General features: G+C 45.8%; 1 protein-coding gene across 1 annotated transcript in view; it reads left to right on the top strand.

Moving 5' to 3' along the window:
- Nucleotides 1-3,321: 3,321 nt before the first annotated feature.
- UQCC2 (ubiquinol-cytochrome c reductase complex assembly factor 2) overlaps nt 3,322-27,592 on the top strand; it is a gene marked incomplete at its 5' end in the record, with an annotated part of 97,870 nt that continues 73,599 nt past the window's right edge. The window contains one exon of the mRNA XM_085647150.1: nt 3,322-3,477. Within this exon, the coding sequence (XP_085503276.1) occupies nt 3,322-3,477 (156 nt within the window). The remainder of the gene's footprint in view (nt 3,478-27,592) is intronic.

The following is a 27,592-nucleotide window of genomic DNA, read 5'->3' as shown; positions in this document are numbered from 1 at the left end:
CTTCAATAATTTTAATAACAGTTGTTTGTGTTTTTCATTTATGAATGTGCTACAGAGAACGGAATCTGTTATCACATAAAAAATGAATATAGTTTTAATTTTTGCTGTTCAGAGAATTGAACTAGTTCTTTGCTTAAGAAAGAGAAACAGCTCTTCGGTTGTAAAAACAACCATTATTCTTCATGAAGCAAAATATTTAAAAAAATGAATCAATCTACAACACGATGCCTGCATGCTTTCTTCTGATCTTGTAAATAAAGCAGCTGCTGTGCTGCCAAATCAATGTACCAAACCCTGCCCTGCGCCTACCTGCATGTGCATCAGCAGCACAGCCTGGACCTCCAGAGGGTACCTTTTTTTATGGTAACCCTATTGATGGCTCTGTAGTCTATGCATGTCCTAAGATTGTCTCAATCCTTCTTGGGAATGAAGAAGAGAGGGGAAGAGGCTGGGGATGAGGAATGCCTGATAAAGCCGGAAGCAAGGTTTTCTTCCAGGTAGTCTTTCAGATACCGTGTCTCAGGCTTGGTGAGGGCATAGACCCTACTACACGGGATAGAGGCTCAAGGCAACAAAAACGGTACCCTCTGCTGCTCATACCTGTACTTCTGGACCAGCTTAAGCGTGCTTGGCTCTTCGCTAAATTAGATTTGAGGGGAGCTTACCATTTGGTAAGAGTAAAAAGTGGCGATGAGAGGATGACAGCTTTCCGAACTAAATTCGGATTATACGAATACCAAGTGATGCCCTTCGGGCTGTGCAACGCCTCTGTCGCTTTCCAATATTTTATGGACGAGATACTTCGTGGTTTCCTGGAGAAGTTCTGTATTGTCTATATCAATGACATTCTTATCTATTCATCGACCCCCCAAGAACATGTTACCCATGTGAAACCAGTGCGGAACAGACTCCGACAACATTCATTATACGCTAAATTGGAGAAATGCCTCTTCCATGTCATAGAAGTCAGCTTCCTGGGCTATGTAATAAACGCACAAGGATTCCAGATGGATACTGGCAAGGTTGAAGCAATCACGCAGTGGAAGGCTCCTCATAACATTTAATCTGTACAAAGTTTCCTGGGTTTTGCTAACTTCTACCAGTGCTTCATCAAAGATTTCTCCAAGATCATACATCCTATAACCAGCTTGCTGAGAAAGAATGCTCTCTTTGTGTGGAGCGGTGAAGCACACCGGTCGTTCCAAACCCTGAAATAACGTTTCACTCAGGCTCCCATCTTGCGACATCCTGACATACAACTGGCCTTTGTCGTCGAGACGGATGCCTCTCAGTATGCCATAGGGGGAGTTTTGTCGCAACGGCATCCGGACACAGGACAGCTACATCCTGTGGCTTATTTCTCCAAGAAACTCACCCCTTCGAAGTAAACTACTCCATCCCCGACAAAGAGTTGCTAGCTATAAAAGGGGCCTGCGAGGAGTGGAGGCATTATTTACTAGGAGCGCATCACACTGTTGAGATATATACAGACCACCGCAATCTGTTATTCCTAAAAACTGCCAGCGCCTTGACGCCAGGTCAACTGCGATGGTCCCTCTTTTTCTCTGATTTCGATTTCATTATAAAGTATCAACCTGGTCCTCAAAATGGAAAAGCAGATACCCTCTCCCGTACCGAAGGACCGAAAGGAAACCTACAGGAAGGTATTCCTGAACTGCCCTCAATCCTCCCCGAAACCGTATTCCACTGCAAGGCCCTCGCATTGATTACATCACAAGACTTCATAGAGGACGTAAAGGTGTCCTCGGCAGACATGGATATTCTGGCCTGGAAACAAGAAGACCCTGAACACCGAACAGAAAATGGGAATCTACTGTACCATTGTCATGCTTTAGATTTACCAGTTACTGCCTTGCAACTACAAGTACTGGCTTGGGCTCATGATTCAACGTTAGGAGGGCATCTAGGAGAATACAAAACCTTTTCTTGCATTGAGCGTTTGTTCTGGTGGCCTACGTTACAAAAAGATGCAAGGGAGCACCTGAAGAACTGTGCTGTATGTGCACAAGGGAAATCCAGTCACACGAGACCCATAGGGTTGTTACGTCCATTACCCATTCCCCCTCGCCCTTGTCACACTGTGTCAATGGATTTCATCGTGGAAATGCCCCCCAGTGACGGGTATACCACTGTCCTAGTTGTGATAGACCACCTGACGAAGATGGGGCACTTTATTCCATTGAAACATCTGCCCACCTCTTCTTTACCTTACAATTTTGGAGAGCGCTTTGTGACACCATGAGGGTGGAAACCAGGCTGTCCACCAGTTCTCACCCTCAGACGGATGGAAAGATAGAACGTCTCAACCAGACGTTGGAACAGTACTTACGCTGCTTAACCCTGCAGAATGCCATAGACTGGTACACATTAATCTGGATGGTGGAATTTGCCTATAATAATGCAGAACATTCTACATTGGGCTGCTCCCCTTTCTTCTGCCTGTATGGGCACCATCCGAACATGCTTCCTTTCGAATAGCCTATAGATTCCAATCACCCTTCCATACAAGAACACCATGCCCATCTCAGAGCGGTGTTAGTCGACGCCAAACATCATTGGGCTACAGCCCAGGAAACGCAGAAACAGTTTGCTGATAGGAAGCGGGCTCCGGAACCCGACTACCATGTGGGTGATAAGGTGTGGTTGGCCACCAAAAATCTACATCTCAAGGGGGTAGACAATCTGAAACCAAAGTACGTAGGCCCCTATAGTGTGGAGAAAGTAATCAACCCCGTTGCCATGAAGTTGTCCTTGCCCCGGTCATGGCACATACACCCAGTCTTTCACGTGTCTCTACTCCGTCCCTGTCCAGTAAGCACGAGATTACTAGCGAGACCCCAGCCCTTGGAATTAGATGGTCAGGAGGAATAGGAGGTGCGGGAGCTTTTGGACTCCCGACTAGTGAGAGGGCGGGTGCAGTATCTGGTAGATTGGAAGGGGTTTGGGGTTGAAGACAGAACCTGGGAACCCATAAACAACCTCCACTGTCCCCTACTGTTGGAATGCTTTCACACCCTGTTTCCGGGTAAGCCTGGGCGACCGCCGAGCTGTTGTTCCTTGAGAGGGGGTTCTGTCGTGATCACTCAGCGGGGGCTGAGGGTGAAGGGGTTAATTGCATCCACACATAGGACTCCCTTCCCCTGTGTGCATGATGCTATGTCCGGTGGGAGAATGGCGCCATTATCCAGCAGTCGGCGCCCAGTAAACTACAAGTCCCAGAATCCCTTGGGACGCATGATCAGGCACCGCCTGGAAGTCCGGTACTATAAAGCCCCTCCCCTTCCTCAAATCAGGGCTTGACAATTCCGGATTAGGCGTCCTCATACACAGAAGGGTTTCTCGTTGCTGCCTCTCAGAAGCGGAGACGCTGTTGGCTGGCTATTCTGCACCCAACGGAGAAGAAGACCTCCCAGGTGTTCCTCGCCCTTCCCTGCAAGCAAAGAACCCCAGTGTAAGGTAGCGTAAATCTGAAGCCGGGAGGAAAGCGCAGGAGCGCTCCTTCCACATACGTGACTTTGTTCATTGCAGCCTGGCACCGCTGTTTGTTACAGGGGGAGGGCGTGGGCGGTTTTCGCCATGCTCACTACGTTGTGTATGCAACAGCGGAATGAGTACAGTTATCGCTGTGATTTGAAAAGCCTGTGCTTCTATCATCTGTAGTTTCACCAAAGGCCTTAAAGGATAAATATACTTTCTTCAGGATTGCGATAGCATTGCAGAAGTGCGCAAACTTTGGCATTAGCACTGTAAACTGTTCGTGACTTTTGTTTCTAATCAACCAAGTGCCTTCTTTGAATCTGAGACTATCCTCTATTCCCGCTCCTCACTGTCTCTCTGATTTATGCGGTGTCTCAACAGGATTATCGTTTCATGTTTCGCTTTTTGTGTATTGCTGAATAAGTGTTTGTGAGTATGCAAAACACTTGTGTGTTCTAGATTAGTGGTGTATATGCTACTCCCTGTGCTGCCTCTTACACAGCTCTCTTTTCTTTCGCATGCAGTACTTACCTGTGGGGTGGCTTCTGAACACATACCAAGATCCTAGACCAGACCTAGGCGTAAGAAGACACCATCCTAGCAGCATCGTTTGTTATTTTATCCACTTCCCTTTTCCCTGGAGTGTTCCCTTGCATAGCAGTGTGTTATTACTCTATGGGAGGTTGCGCTTAGGAGAGTAGGGGGGCTTCTCTGCAATCCTTCGTCCCCGCTGGTGGAATTAAAAGGTTAGTGGCATTACTTGTTTTGTGCTGCTGACAGATCCTGACAGGTGGCTACACCCATGTCCTTTGTCCAGTTTTGCGCCAGAGCAGGAGCAAATGGCTCCGAGAATTGGTGTGAGCTGGACTATGCATAGGGACACCAAATGTGCCCCTCGTGCAGTTACTGGTGTGAAGGTATAATTTCAAGGTGTTTGACACCAAACATGACATACTTCGTTGCAGTTGTTTTCGAGATAGCATTTACCGTGAGGTTATAATGCACCTCTACCTATGTGTGGCAGTATCACGTACAGCCCAGGAGAATGGTCTCCTAAGACTGCAGAGGGGCCCCACTCATGCAGGAGCACCTTCTCTTGTAAGACCCAGCACCCTGCCTCCATGATTGTTAAGGCCTGCTATAGGCGTTGCTTTTAATGTTTTAAGTGTAGTGATATATATAGATATAGTGAACCTATATCTCTCTTAAGTAGTGCAAGCACCAGCTTACACAGGCTGCAGTAGCAGACCTGAGGTTCCATTTTGCCTGGCCTCTCATGGGTGGCATAATACATGCTTCAGCCCATGGAAGGCCTCTGGGGTACCTATGCCCTGGGTGCATGGGTACCATATACAAGGGACTGATAAGGGCACCCCAGTATTCAATCCGGAGTTGTACCAAGGTACATACAGATCAATTTAGAGGAGAAAGCAGATAGGCTGGGGTCCTGAATAGCAGGATCCCAGCCAGACTAGTCAAAACAGAGGGAGCAAAAAGAAAAAAGTGGGGGTAACCATAAGAAGCAGATCCTACTTTCCTACACTAACGCTCTAGTTCTCTTCCAAACAATGACCAGACCCTTCGGACCTGGCACTTCCTCTGCCCCGCCCAAAAAAAAACTGCCAAAAATTACTATGCCGGTGAGGACTGGAGCATGGTGGGCGTTCGGGTGGAGGCCTCGGTACCTAGGCTATCCTCGTGACCACATTCCTATTAATGCTGGAGGGGCTGCATCTATTTCAATCAGAAACTACAGTCCTGTAATCTGCATATCTGCCGTTTTTAGGTCTCGCCTGAGACAGCGCTTTAGCGCTGCTCTGGCGAGACTTATAGTAAGCACTTTTGGAAGTGCAAACGAGTGCTTTCAGGCCGCCAACTACTGTGCATGTGTGCCGGGCGCGCGCACCATTTGGCAGCCTGAAAGCACTCGTTGTCTTTCACTTTCGCGGCCGCTTTGATGTTTTATCGTGATCGCGATGCTTATCTTTAGATGTTTGTCCTTGTGTTCCAGCAGCAAAGCCTGTTTCTGGGGCTGTCCTCGTTACCATTGTGACGCGCTCTCACCCACCCATTGAAACCAAGCTGTAGCTTCCTGATAGGCCCTGGGGGCGGGGCCATCCGCCAAAGAATGTAAATTCTGTTTTTTTTTATTTTGTTTGATTAGTCTCTATTTCTGTTCATCTACTTTATTTTGTATAATAATCTGTATTACTTGGGACAGTTGTGAAATGTGTATGTGCAAAATTATTTGCCTAGTTTTTACTAGGATTGAGGCACAGTTAGGAAAGGTCACCCACTGTCTGCATTCAAGCTGTGGTGTCTGAATTCCACACGTGCTTATCATGTACAATGCATGGTTTCGCCCTTCACTCCTCGTTTTGAGATGGCTCCATCATATGTAATTTTAACGTGCCTTTTGCATTGAGCTACAGGCGACCGAGACCACGTTGTCCCTCTGAGCGGCCTCCTAGTGATAGTGGATGCTTTTTCAATATTATATACAAGCCACAGTTACTGCTAATTTATCTTATGCAACTAACAACGATTGACAAAGCCAATAGTCCTAACTTGTTGTAGGTATCATGTTACTTGCTGTATCATTATGCCTGGATGCAATGACAAAAGAGACAGCAAAATACAAGTCGTATAGACCCCGCGCAACACCGCCCCCCACCCATTTTTTTTTATCCCACTTAAAGCCCTGGGTAGGATACTCAACAACAGGGCCAAACTGGAAACCCGAAGTAGGCCTGGCAATTATGTCGGACCAGCTGGAGGGTCATGGGGGAGGTTAACTGTGAAGCACTTTTGCTACAGGAAATGCCCGATGCCCGGGCAAGCCAGCCCGGCCCTGCTCAACAACCCCGTTCTCTCCCGCATTTACCTGTGATCAGGCGCGCATCACCCATTGAACTCAAATGGCTTCAGCCCCCCCCCCCCCACGTCGTGTGTGGCAGCCCGGGATGAGACCGCTTCCTGGGCAGACACAAAGCCGCGCCTGAGCACTTCACAGGTCTTTAAAAAGACCATTTGCATGTTAATGAGGCCTCGCTGTTGGTTCACCCCTTCTAAGAACCCCCGCAGCTCCACTCTGCCTAGATTTAGCCCCCCACCCCCGAAATCAGCGCCACTCTGCCAACTGTTTAAAGATTCAGCCCCCCCCCCACCCCCGGACATTAACTATCAAGTGATTTCGCTGGTCGCTTTTTCACAAGCTCTGAACTTTGGCAGTGATGTTTCCCCTTGATAGAGAAGTTTCTGTATTTGGATTCCATGCCCATTCCTTCTTTGTCCTCTCTGCTGAAACTGCTGTCTGAAGTGTCAAATTTTATTAATACTAAACACAAATTGCACTACCGTGCCAGGGCCAGACTTGGCGTTGATAATGATAGTTTGAAAAGGGAACTTTGAAAGGATACGAACTTGACCAATTCTGGTTTCAAGATATAAGAGAACACTGTAGAGGCATGCGTCTACCGACTGTTATATATAATTTGGGATATATTTCTTAATCTGTCGAGTTCAGCCACTGCATGATTATATTGTTGTCTCTTTTTGAAACTCAGGAGCAGTAACATTGTCGTGGTGTCACTAGAGCTTCAAGTGGATGCTTTTTCAATATTATATACAAGCCACGGTTACTGCTAATTTATCTTATGCAACTAACAACGATTGACAAAGCCAATAGTCCTAACTTGCTGTAGGTATCATGTTACTTGCTGTATCATTATGCCTGGATGCAATGACAAAAGAGACAGCAAAATACAAGTCATATAGACCCCGCGCAACACCGCCCCCCACCCCCACCCATTTTTTTTTTATCCCACTTAAAGCCCTGGGTAGGATACTCAACAACAGGGCCGAACTGGAACCCCAAAGTAGGCCTGGCAATTATGTCGGACCAGCTGGAGGGTCATGGGGGAGGTTAACTGTGAAGCACTCTGTCTTTTATGTAAATACTCGGAAAGCATGTTCAGCTGAAAGGTAGACTCCAAATTAACAAGCATTTGCAATGCAATAGGTCTCGCAATTACGCAAGTTTGAGCTATTGGCACTGTAAATGACAATGCCTCTTATTTATGTTTTTGTTTGTAAAACATAAATAAAACGCATTGTCAATTACAATGCCAATAGCTCAAACTCCCGTAAATGCGAGACCTATTGCATTGCAAATGCTTGTTTAGGGAGCAGTTTATTTACTTTCACATGTATACATTTTAGCAAGTTGTTTTTAGGGGTTCCTTTCATTTCAGAAATCAGCGAAGACGGTTCCTTTGCCCAAATGTTTTATTTGCAGTGTAAAACATCTCTTTTTGGCTTTATCACAAGAAAAGTCAATGTTGATTTCTTTTAGGACGAATCCGCTATGCCTCCCCACTTGAAGATATCCGTGTAATAGCATGATGCAACATGAACTTGCATGTTTCAAAACTCTTATTTTCTTTTTATTTGCAAAAAGTGATGTAGCAGCCAAAATTGCTGAAACAATTTTCACAATGGAGTTCCCATTGCTTGTGATTAACGGGAACTCTTGATAGCTCATCATGGACCACTGTAAAAAAAACACAAAAAAGCTCAACAGTGAATAAGCAATACTACAGCTTAAGCGGCTGGAATTCCTTTAATGAATATCATTTATCTATGCCACCGTTCTTTACGGAATGAATAGCATTAAATGCAAATTCCACTTCTGGTGTACCGTACACCACCTCGGGATTCCACTAGGTAAAAAGACAGGCCAAACAAAACATGCAATACGATTCCCATCGATTAACCCCGTGTGCCTTAAAAAAACCTTTTAATCCAATAAAGGAAAGTGCACTAAGCATTTTTATGGCAATCCTTAGATTACTAAAATGAGCACATTTGGGCAGTGATAATATTCACATCGATGTTTAATTCCCAGTGCTTTTTTTCACACAATTACTCTAGTATAATTCCATTTCCTGTGCCTTAAGCGCGTAGCAACAATCTTGCTATAGTCTGAACCCTATGATTGCATCTTCCAGCATTAATCAAATATTCCTACAAATAATGAATAGTATCGCACTTGTATTGTAATGTACAAAAAGTATCCATGATTTTTTGTCTATTGTGTCTTTTATCTCACCCAGTTCTAGACAGTAGTATCTTCTATAACCCATACATGAAGATGAGAAGATGGTCTCAGTGAGGAAGCAGGGTGAGTCCATTTGCCTACCCTCCATAAGCTACCTCTAATGTAGCTTGCTTCGATTTGGTCATGAAGAAGGCCCACAGACCCATGAGGGCTACCAAGGGCCGAAACATATCGACCTATTACGATGTACAATCAGGCGCAGTAGGACATTGACACTTTCACTACAGCCCCATCAATCCACCTTTTTAACCTTGCCCCATCCTTGGTAAATAAAAGATGTAACTGAGGACAGGGGCAATTTTAACCTCACTCTTCACAACACACCTTTGCACTTACTTTTCACAACTGTTGCAAAACCAGACAGTCTACCTCCTGGTGGAGGATAAGGAGACCACTTGGAGAACCGAGCACTCAAGTGATAAAATACCCAATGATAACACTACTCACTTAAACAACAGAGCAGAGAATCAAGATATACCACACCGTATGCTTAATGTGCCTGAGGGTCTTCACGATACAAGAACTCTAGACCCTGTTAAGAACAGGATGTGTGGTTCATTCCTCTTTGATTTTTGACTATATCCAATGGTAGCCAAATTAATCTCTGCTTCTTTCTTTCTCCTTTGACTAAACGACAATGTTTTAAGTTGCCACCAGGTCTGAGACCAGAAGGGACCTGGCACATCTAAAGCCCTGGTGGACTTAAATTCGATTCAGGAAAAGGTCTCAATCCCTTTTCACAACCTAAAATGATCTGTTTAAAAGACAAACTATAGAGACAGTGGCATCTTAAACACAAAGTTAACTCAGCTGTAAGCTTACCCCCTTTCCAATATAGATGCATCGTCTCAACCTCCACTAATGACTGGTCCATGTAAATCTGTGTTCAATGATTACGATCTCTGTCTGACTTCCAGTTGGTATTGGGTGTGCTTGTTTGGAAACAACTTCTTTTTTTTTTTTAAACTTCTTTTTATTAAATACTGCGTTCAAGTACATCAAGTATAAGTACATTTCCAAAAGGTATGGTCAGAATATCACTGATACTGTTAAGAACACTTCCAGTGAGCATACACAGGCTCATTACTCGTAAGAACGAGTTGCTCGTACATTTATCAGCAGTACAATAATATCTATGGAATCTTCATTTTCAAACAATTAAACCAACATCCTAATTAACGATAACAACAAAAATCACAACCAAGGATGCAAATTCAGTTCCTTGAACCCCAACCCCCTAAGGAAACACCTTCTTACCAGTTGGCACATCCATACCACTAGTTGATTGTACCCCAGCAATGTAGATAGAGGTTACTGGGCTGGCAAGGTGACAAAGGAGTCCCTCTTTCTTCCTTTGGTTCAATAATCTTCCAGTCTTCAGTCTTTCAAGGAAGAAGAATTGGCAAAGAAGCACAGGAGTTTCAGGGGAGCTTGTTAGTTCTGCCAGACCTGTAGAAAAATATTTCTAAAACTATGTTGGTATGAGGTGTTGTATTTCTCAGGCCACTCTATCTTGTCCCTTTGAGTGTGCACTCAAGTTGCAAAAGTTAAATCTTATAGTGACTTCCAGAAATAATGTAAAATTTCTCAATTTCCAGCTGTAGCCCCAATGCAACAGTACCATCCCATGGAGCTCCAGAAAATTAGAAATTCCCGTAGCAATATTTATTGTACAGTTGGTGAAATGTAAAAAATTATCTCGATCTCAGACCAAAGGTAATTTTTTTATTTTTTTTATATTGCACAAACTTGAACTGAAGGTATCAAAGCACTTTACATGAGCACCAGTTGCATTGCAGATGGACACATTCATTTTATGTTAGGCATGGGGACATTAAGTGATTTGCCCAGAATCACAGGACGTTGAGCATCCCTGCTGAGACTCGAACCTGCTTCCCCATCTTTGAGGTCGACTGCTCTAGCCATTAGGCCACATTCTCTCCCCATACCTGAGTGATACAGCTGTATATATTTTCTTCTAGGACATTGAAGGCACTACTTATGATGGAGCTAACATACCATAGCATCTCCACTATGTAGAAGAGCAGGAGTATAGAGTATGGGACATAGCAATTTAAAGAATCATGAAACACCCCCATATGCATCAGGAATGAGTGCGAGACATCTAAACAGAGGAGACACTGTGGGCCCTCATCCTCTGCAGCATTTGACAGTTTCTCACCCCATCTTCATCAGTCTCCTCCATGAGACTGTCATCGAAGAAGCCAATCTTCTCTGGATCTCTCTTTTTGACAGACAGAACTCAAGCTGTCAGCATGGCACCATACTCTTTCGAAGGCTGCAAACTCATCTGTGGAGTGTCTCAAGGTTAATCCGTCAGTCTGAAACCCTATTTAAAGTATACATGAACCCTCTGGCCAATGAAATTTGCACACATGACATCAACATTCTCTCCTACACAAATGACCTATATCTCATTCTCACCCATTTGGACAAGACTCCCCCCACATAAGGAACATGTTCACTGCCTGCATGACAGTAATTACCAACTGGATGAAGTTCATCTGTCTGAAGCTCAGCACCGACAAGACAGAAGTAGTGATCTTCAGCACGAACACTTCACCATGGGACTCCACCTGGTGACCGGCTGACCTTGGACTCGCACCACTCAGCATCCACTCCAAGAGCCTTGGGTTCATCATTGACAAACTGGTCCTGACTACACAAGTCATTAACGTCCCCATATCCCCTGAAGAGGCAGAGGAAGATTTTCAAATGGCTAACCAGTACCACCAGTAAAGCCATCACGCACTCCCTTGTCATCAGCACAATGGTCTACCGGAACACTCTCTACATCAGAATCACCGAGCAACTCACCAGAAGGCTACAAACCACCCAGAGCTCAACAGCCAAACTCATCCTCAGCCTCCTGCAGAAGTGCACATCGCACCTTAAGGAGCTCCACTGCCTGCAAATACACAAACACGCTCCGTTCAAACTCCTCTCACACATTCAATGTACTACACAACTTATGCCTAGCCTACCTGAACAGCCTCCTCTCTTTCCATCTACCACCCAGAGACCTCTAATATGCTGGACTCTAACTCTCACACATTCCACTCATACAGATCCAGAAGCACAGGGTCTTCTCGTACATAGCCTTTATTGCTTGGAACGATCTCCCACTACACTCGGAGCCTCATCTCTTCTTCAGTTCTGTAAGAGGCTGAAGACCTGGCTCTTCAAATAAGTATGGCAGACCAGAATTTGTGGGCTGGTGGCTGCGAACCACTGGGCGACTTATACCAACATGGTATATTTGTCTCATTTACGGAGGATTAAGAACTGTTTGGGAAAGGCCAAATCCATTCCTGCAATATGCAAGGATTGCACAAATTGGTAGAGAAATCTGGTCCGCCTTTCCTTAGACAGAAACCACAAGACTATCACAGTAACGTTTTGGAAAAATGTAAATGGATGGTGGCTATGATTTTGCAGGGCACTGAGACAAGACAGAGCCGTGAAAACTGACGTGGGCACCAAAAATGGATCTCAATAAAGATGGAACACTTACCAAGTGGGAGTAGGAAAAAGCATGCCAATGGGTTATAAGAGTCCTGCGCAATGCCCGATTCAAACTGGTTCAGTATAATTTTATGCACAAGACCTACTTGAATCCATGTCAATGTAGTATAATTTACTAAAGAGACTCTCCTATCTGCCCCAGCTGTGAAATTTATGTGTCTGATTTTATACATATGGCTTGGTAATATCCAGAAATCTATAAATTCTGGACAGAAGAAACACATTTATTTGGATACCCAAAACTAACAATAAAACAACGAATACTGGGACTGCTCTCCACTAGTAATGCTAAAAGGTACAAAAAATACGATTGATAAAAAAAACTGTACTAGCCAAAAGACGCCTTGCCATTCACTGTTGAGTCCACGCCCGCCTAAACATGACTGATATGACGGAATGATGGATTGCAGAAGAAGGCCAGATGAAGAAACCTAAACATGACGAAACACTTGCTGAAGATCTAGCTTAGTGGGCAGAAACGCTCTGTAAACTAAGACGCTAGGCTGCCGTGAATGTCATATTTATTTTTATTTATTTGTGTATTTTGTAAAGCGCAACAGCTGCCCCAACGGGGCGTCCCGGCGCTGATAAATCATGGAACTTAGAAGCTAGGCACCAATGGGGCATTATATGGGGAAGAGATGTGTTTTCAGGGACTTTCGGAATGCTAATTCGGTTTGGCAGGCTCGTAATGCAACCGGGAGGTTATTCCAACACAGAGTGGCACAGACCTCGAATGTTTTCCCTCCGGCGCGAGTACGTTTAAATCTGGGGGTTTCCAGCAGAAGTAGGGAATTTGAACGTAATGTCCTGATGTTGACATACGGTTTCAGAGTGCTTCTCAGATGGGCCGAGCCTTTGCCCTTGGAGGCCCGGAAAGCCAAGGTCATGGCCTTAAAAATACATCTCTTGGAAATGGGGAGCCAGTGGAGTTTACGGAGGTGTGGGGAGATGTGATGTCTGGCAGGAATTCTCTCCACCAGCCGAGCAGCAGCATTCTGGACAGTCTGTAGCTTGTGGCATAGGCCTGCTGTGATGCCAAGGTATAGTGCGTTGGCGTAGTCCAGGTGAGATATTATCAGGGCTTGTACCACAGTCTTACGGCAGTCCATCGGTAGGTAGTTAATGAGCCGTCTAATTGTCTTGATCTTAGCAAAACAGGATGCTGCTACTGTTTGAACCTGGGCGTTAAAACTGAGATGATTATCCCAGCGCACTCCCAGGTTTCTCACCGAGTCTTTAGGCGTGGGGGCATGGCTGAGATCATCCGGCCACCATAAATTAGAATCAAGAGGGGATGATGAGTTAAACAGAATCTCTGTCTTTCCAACGTTGAGTCGGAGGGAATTGGAGTCCATCCAGCTAGAGATGTCTCTTAGACAGTTTTTCAATGGGTCGAAGGCAGAGGCAGTGGGGGTATCAAAAGTGAAGAGTAACTGAATGTCATCAGCGTAGGAGGTGGATTTAATCACAGTTTGCGCAATCAGTTTAGCCAAGGGGGAGAAGTAAACATTGAACAAGAGCGGGCTCAGGGAGGAGCCCTGTGGAACTCCCCATTTTAGTGGTCTAGCGGTGGAGGGGTGTATACCTGCTGAGTACGGTCACCCAGGTAGGAAGAGAGCCATCTCAACCCTGTACCGCCGAAACCCAGGTCTCTCAGCCTTCTCAGCAGGATCTTATGAGAGACGGTGTCAAATGCTGCTGAGAGATCCAGCAGCACTAACACCGCCCTCGATCCTCGATCCAGCGTCCATCTCACAGAGTCAGCCATTTCGACAAGGGCCGACTCCGTGCTGTGGCCCGACCGAAAGCCGTGCTGAGTCATGCAGGAGCCCATGGGATTCGATGTAATTGGCAAGCTGGGCGTGCACCAGTTTTTCCAGAATCTTAGCTGGGGCAGGCAGGAGAGAGATGGGCCTGTAGTTACTAGGGTTATCTGGGTCAAGATCAGGCTTCTTAAGGATGGGGACTAGGGACGCATGCTTCCATTTTGCGGGAAAAATGCCCGTTCTCATGGATTTGTTCCAGATATGGTTAAGGAATGGATTGAGCAGGGGTGCCAGTTTTTTATATTGTTTGGCTGGCAAAGGGTCCTTGGGGGAGCCAGATTTACAATTGAGTAATTCTACCAGTGTGTCAGCCTCAGATATCTGCAAATTCTAGCAATGAGGGTGACTGTAGCGGGTACGTAGTAGATTCCTCAACCGACCCTTCACTACTGGTGATGGGAAAGGAGGAGTAAATAGCCTGGATTTTTTCCTCAAAGAATTGTGAAAGTTTATCACACAGACTGGGAGGCTGGTTGAGTTCGAGTCAGAGCGCTGGGGTCCGTGAAGGATCTGACTATGTTGAAAATCTCCCTGGCGCCGTTACTGGCATGTTTAATTCTGGAAGCCAGGAAGTCCCTTTTATGATCCTCAATCATTCTGCGGTATTCTTTGAGAGCTGTTTTATAGGTGATTTTACTGTCGAGGGAATAGTTCTGCCTCCAGGAGCGTTCGAGGGCTTTGCATGATGCCTTTTTCTGGCGAAGCATGTCAGAGTACCAGGGTGCGGATGGTGTGGCCCTGTAGGTTTTTATGGGTTTGAGAGGGGCCATAGCCTCTAGGGCTTGGCCGATCCAGGCGTCGAAATGGTCAATACCACCATCCGGATCAGATGATGGGGAGGGTAGAAAATTATTTTGGTGTTCCTGGAGCGTTTCAAGGGTGATACGACTCCAGTTTCTGCCTGATACTTTGGGGGCGATGGTAGGTCTGATAGAGCGGGAGATGACGATCTCAAAAGGGATGAGAAAGTGGTCTGACCAGGTGACCGGGATGGGAGAGGCTACCAGAATGCTAGGTAGGTTGGAACAAATCAGGTCAAGGGTATGTCCCGCTTTATGAGTGGGGGAATCTATTTTTTGCTCTAGATTGCAGGTCGCCAGTGTAGAAATAAAATTATTGCTGTGCGAACATGATTCATAGTTTACGTGAAGGTTAAAATCTCCTAAAGCAGTGAAGTTGGTGTAGCGAGTGCTGAGCTGAATGATGTAATCCGTCAAGGCCGGCAGGTAGGAGAGGTTGGAATGGGGAGGGCGGTAAATAAGTATTCCAGAGCAGGAGGTGGACGAGGAAAAATGGATAGTAAAAGGTAGACCCTCTATGCAGTCAATAGGGTCATATGTAGGGAAGGAAGCCGCCATTTGGATTTATGGATTAAGGCAACTCCACCCCCCTGTTAACGTTAGGTCTATTGGCGCAGGCGATGCTATAGCCGTCCGGTAAGGCAAGAGTAATGGTGGGGTTAGTGGTCTCATTCAACCAGGTTTCAGTTAAGAAAAGCAGATCCCAGTTGTTATCCTGGAGGGACTGCCAGATGTCGATTGCATGTTTGTTCAGAGACCTGCAGTTAATCAGTGCAGCTCTGAGGGCGAGAGAAGGGTCGGCTCCACGAGAGGAGGCAGAGCGCCGAGCGAGGGCCGGGCCAAGAGTTGAGTCCAGAGAGGGTAGTGAGAACTGGCAGGTTTCACATACATAAACGTGACTCTGGGCGTCCGGGATAGACCAGAGGCAGGTAAGGCAAGGAGAGGGTCTCAGACAGCAACATGGTCCGAGAATGGATTGTGGGGGTAGTGCTGGTGAATCGGGCAGGGGAACCGGCCCCGGTCGCGTCATGATCGCGGACGAGCGCAGACGAGCTTGCCTTAAGCGCGCCTTCGGCGCGCAATCGGCGCGCCCGCTGCGCTCGTCCGCTGCGCTTCCGGTAGATACACATGTATAAAGTGAGGGGGCGTGACCTCGAAGATATAGGTTTATAACGAACACTAGTAAGGGGAAGTGATTAATCACAACAGAACTAAACACAGAATAGCATCAAGTTGCCTGAAGTATTAGGAGGGGTACAGAAAGCAGTTTACCAGGGAAACAGGCATACAATCAAATACCATATAATTGAAACATGAATATCAATAAATTCACATAACAAGTGCATTTACTGTAGATAAGCTTTATACCCTGGAGCCTTGTACGTATACCCGTTCTAAAGAAAAAAAGAGCAACATAAGGTATACGAAAAAAAGTACTTCCATTACAATTGTGTACTCACTGAACATACACTACTCGGTAGTGCATGCCAATGACCACACCAGATGTCCACTTACTCAAATGTTTATCTTTTGATATGGGTGTTATGTATTATGCAATAAGGTAAAAACCAAATAAACAGATTGGGGAAAAATGTTGAGGCAAGAGAAAAAATGGCAATCAAGAATATCTCACTATAAAATAAAAAACTACACAAGGAGGTCTACTTACCTAACACGTCTTGCCTTTAGTTCTGTTTGCTTAGGACAAATAGTGTCACATAGTGACAGTTTTGTGCCAGAGCTAGTTTTAACCATGCATAGTTTTGTGGCATAAGCCTACACATGCTCCCTAAATAGGCTTGCCAGATAAAACTATGTCAGAAGGATACCAAATTATTATGTGCTTTTCTAATAATTGCTCATAAATCTAACCAAGATTACAATGCACAGATGTATTAAATTGAACCCAGTAACATAGTGTTGTGCGGACTTTGAAGCAATCTGCCAGCCCTGTCCCTAACACTGTCTAATACAGGGAAAGCGATTCCCAGTCTGCACCCGTCCCTGGGTTGGCACCATCAAATGCCAGGGTCAGCGTGCATGCTGTTGCAGACCCACATTGTGTAAAGGTGAGCCAAAACCACCTTGCCACTTAACAACCTGCAAAGGCTCCCCAGCTCCGTATGGAGTTGTGATCAATGTATATAAATAAGGAAATGTAACTTTGTTGGTGGTGTTATCTATTCTTGAGTTTTTGCTATATCTGTATTTAATGAAAGTTGGACCTTCAGGTCACCTAGTATTTGGTGTGTTAGATATTTCAGAATATGAATTAAAAACATATATCTGTAATTCATTGTAAGCAAATATTTGAACAGTGGCATTAGTTCGTTTTCCTTTTTTTAGCATCTTACTTTATGTAGCGTTTCCCAAAATTAATATTGATGTCACGGCATTTAAGACAAAGAGTGCTGGTGATTTAAATACGTGACTGAAGGCCATTACCCAACTCTTCTGGCAAGACTTATAGTAAGCACTTTTGGAAGTGCAAACGAGTGCTTTCAGGCCGCCAACTACTGTGCATGTGTGCCGGGCGCGCGCACCATTTGGCAGCCTGAAAGCACTCGTTGTCTTTCACTTTCGCGGCCGCTTTGATGTTTTATCGTGATCGCGATGCTTATCTTTAGATGTTTGTCCTTGTGTTCCAGCAGCAAAGCCTGTTTCTGGGGCTGTCCTCGTTACCATTGTGACGCACTCTCACCCACCCATTTAAACCAAGCTGTAGCTTCCTGATAGGCCCTGGGGGCGGGGCCATCCGCCAAAGAATGTAAATTCTGTTTTTTGTTTTGTTTGATTAGTCTCTTTCTGTTCATCTACTTTATTTTGTATAATAATCTGTATTACTTGGGACAGTTGTGAAATGTGTATGTGCAAAATTGTTTGCCTAGTTTTTACTAGGATTGAGGCACAGTTAGGAAAGGTCACCCACTGTCTGCATTCAAGCTGTGGTGTCTGAATTCCACACGTGCTTATCATGTACAATGCATGGTTTCGCCCTTCACTCCTCGTTTTGAGATGGCTCCATCATATGTAATTTTAACGTGCCTTTTGCATTGAGCTACAGGCGACCGAGACCACGTTGTCCCTCTGAGCGGCCTCCTAGTGATAGTGGATGCTTTTTCAATATTATATACAAGCCACAGTTACTGCTAATTTATCTTATGCAACTAACAACGATTGACAAAGCCAATAGTCCTAACTTGTTGTAGGTATGTTACTTGCTGTATCATTATGCCTGGATGCAATGACAAAAGAGACAGCAAAATACAAGTCGTATAGACCCCGCGCAACACCGCCCCCCACCCCCACCCATTTTTTTGTATCCCACTTAAAGCCCTGGGTAGGATACTCAACAACAGGGCCAAACTGGAACCCCAAAGTAGGCCTGGCAATTATGTCGGACCAGCTGGAGGGTCATGGGGGAGGTTAACTGTGAAGCACTTTTGCTACAGGAAATGCCCGATGCCCGGGCAAGCCAGCCCGGCCCTGCTCAACAACCCCGTTCTCTCCCGCATTTACCTGTGATCAGGCGCGCATCACCCATTGAACTCAAAGGGCTTCAGCCCCCCCCCCCTCCCCCACGTCGTGTGTGGCAGCCCGGGATGAGACCGCTTCCTGGGCAGACACAAAGCCGCGCCTGAGCACTTCACAGGTCTTTAAAAAGACCATTTGCATGTTAATGAGGCCTCGCTGTTGGTTCACCCCTTCTAAGAACCCCCGCAGCTCCACTCTGCCTAGATTTAGCCCCCCACCCCCGAAATCAGCGCCACTCTGCCAACTGTTTAAAGATTCAGCCCCCCCCCCCCCGAAATTTTTGCTTAGACCGCCCCCCCCCCCACACCCCCCCAGACATTAACTATCAAGTGATTTCGCTGGTCGCTTTTTCACAAGCTCTGAACTTTGGCAGTGATGTTTCCCCTTGATAGAGAAGTTTCTGTATTTGGATTCCATGCCCATTCCTTCTTTGTCCTCTCTGCTGAAACTGCTGTCTGAAGTGTCAAATTTTATTAATACTAAACACAAATCGCACTACCGTGCCAGGGCCAGACTTGGCGTTGATAATGATAGTTTGAAAAGGGAACTTTGAAAGGATACGAACTTGACCAATTCTGGTTTCAAGATATAAGAGAACACTGTAGAGGCATGCGTCTACTGACTGTTATATATAATTTGGGATATATTTCTTAATCTGTCGAGTTCAGCCACTGCATGATTATATTGTTGTCTCTTTTTGAAACTCAGGAGCAGTAACATTGTCGTGGTGTCACTAGAGCTTCAAGTGGATGCTTTTTCAATATTATATACAAGCCACGGTTACTGCTAATTTATCTTATGCAACTAACAACGATTGACAAAGCCAATAGTCCTAACTTGCTGTAGGTATCATGTTACTTGCTGTATCATTATGCCTGGATGCAATGACAAAAGAGACAGCAAAATACAAGTCATATAGACCCCGCGCAACACCGCCCCCCACCCCCACCCATTTTTTTTATCCCACTTAAAGCCCTGGGTAGGATACTCAACAACAGGGCCGAACTGGAACCCCAAAGTAGGCCTGGCAATTATGTCGGACCAGCTGGAGGGTCATGGGGGAGGTCAACTGTGAAGCACTCTGTCTTTTATGTAAATACTCGGAAAGCATGTTCAGCTGAAAGGTAGACTCCAAATTAACAAGCATTTGCAATGCAATAGGTCTCGCAATTACGCAAGTTTGAGCTATTGGCACTGTAAATGACAATGCCTCTTATTTATGTTTTTGTTTGTAAAACATAAATAAAACGCATTGTCAATTACAATGCCAATAGCTCAAACTCCCGTAAATGCGAGACCTATTGCATTGCAAATGCTTGTTTTAGGTTGAGGCTAGCGGCAGCGCGCATGCACTGCTCGCTCTGCGAGGCATGCTGCATTGGGTATGGAATAGAAGTTCTGCCAATTTCCCCACCCATCTTTTCAAATGGCTCCTGTTCCCGTCCTTACTAAATCGTTGCTTTTCATTGGTAAATGAGCTTACTAGTCCCGCCATGTCTGCATTTGTAACCTCCCACAAGGACTGAACCTTTTACTTGTGGTGTTATGCGGTGTGCTTTATATGGTCAGAGAGCACTATTTTCTTGGTGCACAGCATGGGCTGTACAAGGAACGTGTCGATCTGCCACTCCGCCGTAGCTGCACTAGTAGTCTGAATGTTTCCTCGGGCGCCAGCACCAAGTCATACCTACGCCTCTCCAGCGATGCCCACACATGCCAACACATTCCAAACGATACTCCCACAACACCCTGCTTCAATATACCCTTACCTTTGTCCAGGCTGCACAGCTTCATGAAGCAAGGCGAGCCCAACAACACCTGTAAGCAGAGCTCAGATGTCCCCTTCCCAGCTTGCGATGGGTGTATGCTCCACTCATGGCACTTGCTGCCCACAGTCTCCCAGCTGCGTAAATGACTGTCCGGCCAGGCACTGGCAATTCCACCACTCTGCCCTTCCTGAACATTTGCTGCTAGTAAGTAAGCTCCCCGACACCTAAGTCCTTCCGGAACTTAACAAAGACCCAAGAAGCCGAGCGATGTGGTGTGCCACAACCCTAGAGACCCCCAGTGCATCCTCGACTCTCCCTCAGGTGACTAAAGAGTTCCAGGTGTTAAAGCATGTATTGCCCCGCTGATCCGCACTTCTGTCTGAACAAGGCACTGCACTGGAAACAGAAAGACAGGCAGAAAATCATCCAATTGTCAAGAGCTAGCGTCCTGCACATGTAGTGGCCATGTTAGAGTTGGTCAAATCCGGACGAGAAAGAAAATACAACAAAAAGTTATGCAATAAACCTGAAATTAATCTAATTAATTCTGAATTACTTTTTAATACTAGCTCATGAAAGTTAACTAAAATTCCAATCAGTCAAAGAAAATTCATATTTTATTAAACTTTATTACGTTAACACGTCTGTCAAAGTAAAAGTCAAATATCTTGCTAAGTCTTCACTTGTGAAATATGGTGGGATTTTCAGACCAAGTCTTCAGGATGGTTTGAAGGTGCAGAGCAGCGCTGGAATGTCCTACCAGCCGAAGGTCTCTATTTGTTTTCTGCCCGCTAATCAATACACTTGGAAAGGCTCGTACAGCAGGTCACGTGCTCCAAAATCAACTTTTGTCAATATTTCATCATTTCCTCTGGACAGCCCGCGGGCGAACTTTTAGTTGACATGGCAACAGGAAGCCAGACCTACCCGTACCCCTGAGGCCCAAGCAGAAGTAGGGTGGAGGAGGCTTAGACTTTGCGCAAGTTATGAGACAAATCGGTTGCCAGCTTAACTCTGACAGTGTGATTTACAGTGCAGGACCAAATTTTGCCCTGCGATGTCAATCATACCCGTAATTAAATCTTCTCGTTGTGACAGAGAATGAAGAATGGAGGAAAAAAGGGAATGAGGATAAGGCACGATCTTTCAACTATTCGACAACACCAAAAGTGACATCGACAGAAGTGCTGTCATAAGTAGCGCTGAGAAAGTGCTGAATCTGTGGTGAGACCAGGCGCACAACCAGATCTTAACATTTCAAACAAGCATTTGCAAGGCATTAGGTCTCAAATTTATAAGAGTTTGAGCTATTGGCATTGTAAAATTACAATGCTTTTTATTTATGTTTTGGTTTTAAAACAAATAAAAGGCATTGTCATTTACAATGTCAGTAGCATAAACTCGCATAAAAGCAGTGTGAGGCGTGCAGCAGTGTGAGGCGTGCAGCAGTGTGAGGCGTGCAGCAGTGTGAGGCGTGCAGCAGTGTGAGGCGTGCAGCAGTGTGAGGCGTGCAGCAGTGTGAGGCGTGCAGCAGTGTGAGGCGTGCAGCAGTGTGAGGCGTGCAGCAGTGTGCGGCATGCAGCAGTGTCGTGCAGCAGTGAGTAATGCAGCAGTGTGCGCCGTGCAGCAGTGTGCGCCGTGCAGCAGTGTGCGCCATGCAGCAGTGTGCGGCGTGCAGCAGTGTGCGCCGTGCAGCAGTGTGCGGCGTGCAGCAGTGTGCGGCGTGCAGCAGTGTGCGGCGTGCAGCAGTGTGCAGCAGTGTGCGGCGTGCAGCAGTGTGCGGCGTGCAGCAGTGTGCGGCGTGCAGCAGTGTGCGGCGTGCAGCAGTGTGCGGCGTGCAGCAGTGTGTGGCGTGCAGCAGTGTGTGGCTTGCAGCAGTATTTCGTGTAGCATTGTGCGGCGTGCAGCAGCACGCCGCAGTATGCGGCGTGCAGCAGTGTGAGGCATGCAGCAGTGTGAGGCGTGCAGCAGTGTGAGGCATGCATCAGTGTTTCGTGTAGCAGTGTGAGGCGTGCAGCAGTGAGCGGTGTGCAGCAGTGTGTAATGCAGCAGTGTGCGCAGCAGTGTGCGGCGTGCGGCAGTGTGCGGCGTGCAGCAGTGTGTGGCGTGCAGCAGTGTGTGGCGTGCAGCAGTGTGTGGCGTGCAGCAGTGTCGTGCAGCATGCAGCAGTGAGTAATGCAGTAGTGTGCGCCGTGCAGTAGTGTGCGCCGTGCAGCAGTGTTTCGTGCAGCAGCGTGCAGCAGTGTGCGGCGTGCAGCAGTGTGTGGCGTGGTTTGTAAACAACAAGAAAAGCCGACATCAAAGGAAGGGTGGGAGGGAACGAGCATATGGGGTGTGAGTTATAATGAAAGTTAATTGTTGTAAGAGGGGATGCAGGAAGTGAGGCCGAGCGCGCGCTGGCGAAAGCAGTCTGCTGCTTTCAAGTCCGATGCCAGATGCCAGCTTGGCGCTTGAATGCCTCACATGCACTGGCCATAAACCGCATTCCTAAGGTCTTGTGCCCCTTACTAAATCTCTCTGAATGCGTGAGGCGGCGCATGCGCAGGAAGTAGCTGGTGGCAAATGGAATGCACGTGGTTGTGCGCGTAACCGCCACCCGATCCGCCTGGGAAGCCTTTGGGAGCATTTTCTGAAGCCCCTACATAGGTCTCGCTGAGCGATCGCTTACGCGATAGCTAGGCGAGACCTAAAAAGGGGGCGAGGGGGTTTACTAGTACTAAACAGTGGTAGTGGGGCAATTGGGTAGTGTGGCCACCTGGCATGGAAGCAAATTCAGGACAGGACTGTAAAAAATCCAGAACTAAGGATCAAAACTCAGGACAAAAGGTACATTTTACAGACACATTCGAGATGCAGCCATTCCCCACTACTTTATCAATTAAATTATTTACTATTTTTAAGTCAAACCTAGTGGCAGCACGCATGCACTGCTCACTCTGCGAGGCATGCTGTATTGGGTATAGAATAAAAGCTCCGCCCATTTCCCTGCCCATCTCTTCAAATGGCTCCTGTTACCACCCTTCCTAAATCGTTGCTGTTCATTGCCCGGAAACAAGTCTCGGTTGCCCTTTTATCTTCGCGCCTCGACTACTGTAACGCCTTATATCTTGGCATGAGCAATAAACTGGTTCATCGGCTGCAAGTGGTCCAGAACGCGGCAGCAAGGTTTGTTATTAATGCCCCTAGACGCTCCTCAGGAACTGCGATCAGGAAACCTCTTCACTGGCTTCCGGTGTATGCCAGGATTAAATTCAAAACCCTGATTATCATCCACCGGGCTCTTCATGAAGCAGGGGCCGAGGGCATTAGGTCTCTTGTGTCGTACTACACCCCAGGCAGGGCCTTGCGTTCTGCTAATCAGAAGTTACTAACCATCCCTCGCGTTGCGAAAGCAAGGTGGGGAGGCAGAGCTTTCTTCGCTCTTGCCCCCAAACTCTGGAATGAGCTTCCCCTTGTCCTCAGGAATCAGGAATCTCTTACCCTATTCCGTAGAGGCCTCAAAACGTTGCTCTTTTCTGAAGCGTATCCCTAAATGTTTCTCTCTCTCCGTATCTTGGATCTGGCTGATTGTTTTCCATCAGTTGCGCCTTGACGCCTTCGGGCAAAGTAGCGCATTATAAATTCCTTTTCATCATTGGTAAATAAGCTTACTAGTCACTCCTTGGTACCGCCTTGTCTGCATTTGTAACCTCCCGCAAGGACTGGACCTTTTACTTGTGGTGTTATACGGTGTGCTTTATATGGTCAGTCAGCACTACTTTCTTTAATGATCTTTCCCTATTACACTCACGACATGGCAGCAGGCCACGGCGCCACGCTTAATAGTTTAGCAGGCGCCCACTTTTTTTGGTCAATAAGTATTACTTTGCATTTTTTTTAACAGTACGTAATGCCTATAATACATATAATTACGAATGACAGAGAACTAAGCAATCAATGGCAGCCGCACGGCTCGCCCAACTCCATCAACATCTCCTCTTTTATTTTCACAACACGGGCACCGAGCTTTAGGTTGCACCACGGTGCCAGCTTTTCCACTATTTGCTCCTCCTCGCTGTCCCGCACCCGGGCTCAACTTTAAGTATTAACAACACGCTCGCCGCGCTTCATATTTTAGCAGGCGCCTGTGCTAGCCTTTAAGGTAAAGAGATTTTTTTTTTAATTATTATTATTCTTTGGAGATTACAAGTCCTTTCTTTTGTATAGTGCCAACAAGTCACCTTTCTGACACCTTACAGTGCATCGCGATCACGGAGTACCAAAAAGGTAATCGCTGTATATTCTCTGGGAGCTCCGTTCGCTTGACTAGACTTCCCAAACAATCATTTGCAATTCAATAGGTCTTGCATTTATGCGAGTTTAAGCTATTAGCATTGTAAATGACAATGCATTTTATTTATGTACCAAAACATAAATAAAAGGTAGTGTCATTTACAATGCGAATAGCTTCAACTCGCATAAATGCGAGACCTATTGCATTGCAAATGCTTGTCAATGTCTCCTTTCAGTCAATTAGCCGAGCAGTTGCACAAATTTCTACTTCTTCCCCCAATTCTCTGATTGTTTCTCTCGCCACGTTTTGCCCCAAATGGCAAATTACCAGCCCTTTTAATTGCAAAAATGCTGCCAGCCTGAGCGGAGGTAACAGGAAACTTGCCAAACACACTCATGTCTCATGTAATGCAGGCATCCTTTTATGCACCTAGTACACCTCATTTTTTACAGCCTTTACTGCTAAGGATAGCTAATCTCTTACATATTCAGACCTGCTGAACTAATAAAAGATGCACATTCCCGTCTTTGCTGCCCTGTGTGGCAAAAATAAACATCACACAGGCACACGTGTGAGCACAGACACATAGGCAGACTTTCAGACACAGACATGAATGAATGAATGAATGATGTAATTTATAGAGCGCAGCTATCACTCCGAGGAGCAACTTGGCGCTAATGTGGGGGGCAGTGGTATGAAGGTCATAAGAACAGTCAGGAAATAATCAGATGAGTGAAAACACTATATTATCTTGGGCAGCAAAAATCCAGGTTTTCAAAAGTTTCTTGAACATAGGTTCTGACTGTGAGAGTCTGAGATGGGTGGGTAAACTATTCCAAGCTTTTGTTCCCAGGACTGCCATTGACTTTCCCCCTCTGGACGTCCGATGAAAGCTGGGAGGTGCTAGAAAATGTTCAGAGGATGATCTCAGTAGCTGTTGGGTAACATAAGGTTTGATTCTCGTCCTGAGGTATTTAGGTCCAATTGACCTGAAAGTTCTAAAGGTATTTACTAGGATCTTAAAAAGAATCCTTTTTTGTATGGGCAGCCAATGGAGGGATTTGAGTGCTGCTGATGCCGAGGACCCGCTTGGCAGTTTTAATATCAGACAGGCTGCTGCATTTTGTACTATCTGTAGTTTTTTCAGAACTGCCTTCTTGGCTCCCGTGTATAGGCTGTTACAGTAATCCAGACGAGACAGGATTAAGGCCACTGTGACTGTCTTTCTAGTTGTAACTGGAAGTAGATAAAAAAAAAAAAAAATGGGAGGTTTTTATCATGAGGAAGCAAGGGCCGGCTACCGAGACAGCTTGCTGGTGGAAGGACCATGAAGTATCAAATCTAATCCCCAAGTTCCTCACAGTATCCACTGTGTTAGGAGGAGGTCGCCCCCACTGTTTGGGCATGCAGATGTTAGATTTCCCAAGCAGCATGATCTCTGTTTTTTGGCTATTGCATTTGAGATGGTTAGATTTCATCCAGTCAATGAAAGCGGAGAGGCAGCGCTGAAAGTTTTCCTCTGCCGCGGTGGAATCTTTGTCTAGAGTTAAGATTAGCTGAGTGTCATCAGCATACGAGATAGACTCGATGTCAAAAGATGCAATCAGGTTGAGCGGAAGTACCATATATATATTGAAGAGTGTTGCGCTCAGGGCCGAGCCCTGTGGAACACCAGAGAGCAACTGTTTCTCAGTTGATTGGTAGTTGCCAAGGGTTATTATTTGTTTCCTGTTCTCAAGAAATTATTTTAGCCAGGCCAAGGCCTTATGTGAGATGCCACTCGTAACTAACTGGTCTCCCAAGATGTGGGAGACAGTATCAAACGCGCCCAATAGATCCAACAGAATCAGCACTGCGTTTTTCCCTTGATCTAGGACAAATTTTAATGTTTCCGTAGTATGAAGCAGTGCTGACTCTGAGTGTCCATGTCTAAAACCCGATTGCCTAGGGTGTAAAATGTTAGCTTCCAGCAAAAAATCATTTAACTGCATATTTACTAGCTTCTCTGTTATTTTGCTTAGTCATGGTAGCAGGGAGCTGGGCCTGAGATTTGAGAGGGTTGTTCGGTCCCGTAATTGCTTTTTTTGGAGGGGCTTGACTGAGGCGATTTTTCCAATTTGCTGGTTCTGTTGCTTGCCTAAAGGAGGAGTTTATTATTTGATAGATAGTTGGGTTTGTAATATCGATGACTGCATGCAAAATTTTAGGGAGGCAGGGATCAAAAGGGGAACCCGATTTACATGGGAGGATAGCTTGGCGAGACTGTTCAAGACTTATCTCCTTGAAACATGTCTTTAGGGACACACCTTACAAACCTGCCAGGGAGATGTTCTAAAATCCTTGCACCGTGGACAGCTGGCTGCTGTGTAAGTGCATCTAAATTGCCTTTATCCTGCCTTTAAAGCGTGCATTTTGTATACCGGCAATCTTTCCCTGGGCTTAATTTAAAACACAAGAATTTGTAATCTGTAGTTTCTGCACTAACATAGAACTCTGATCATATGACAGAAGACTGCTTGGATAGGGGATGTTGTTACCATATGCTTAGCTGTTGTAGTTTGTAAAAACATCTTTCTTTGCATGTGATTTCCTATTTTAAAAATGTTTTGTTTTGGTTCAGCATTTTATTGTATTCGGGTGGGAGCGGGAACCTTGAGAATATCCAAAGAAACATCAGTGAGCTGAGCTGGCAGGGAGTAAAGGAAGGGGGAGGGGCCCCTTAGCCAGGGACATGTTTAGGTCGAGCCTAGAGTCAGCATGCATGTGCTGCTCTGCAAAGCATGCTATATTCTCCCTGTGAGGTTGGAACATTCCAACTTAGCTAACAAACATTGGCAAAACCAATAGCTCTAGCTAAACACTTATAAAGTCCCAAAGGTGAGACCTATTGGCTATGCCAATACTTGATTAACTAGCACACAAGGAAATGAACTGTGCAGATATTTCAGAATATATCAGAATTAGGGAAGGACAAATGAAGTACATTTTGTGGTAATTAGGAAGTGTGGTGGAAAAACAAATATTTTGATACGATTAAAAAAAATCAATTCAGTAGGTGATGATAGTTCTACACTATCATTTATGCGCTATATACTTTCATCAATAAAACTGTATGTACAAATGTAATGGTCATTTCAACTGAAGAGGTGCTGTATGTAATGGCAGAGCGCTACCACACCATGCGTACTCCAGTTTACCCCACTCCACTCCATGTACCACTTCAC

The sequence above is a fragment of the Triturus cristatus genome, chromosome 1_1, assembly GCF_964204655.1.
Source record: "Triturus cristatus chromosome 1_1, aTriCri1.1, whole genome shotgun sequence".
NCBI classification, from domain to species: Eukaryota; Metazoa; Chordata; class Amphibia; order Caudata; family Salamandridae; genus Triturus; species Triturus cristatus.
This window is presented reverse-complemented; position numbering and strand designations above follow the sequence as displayed.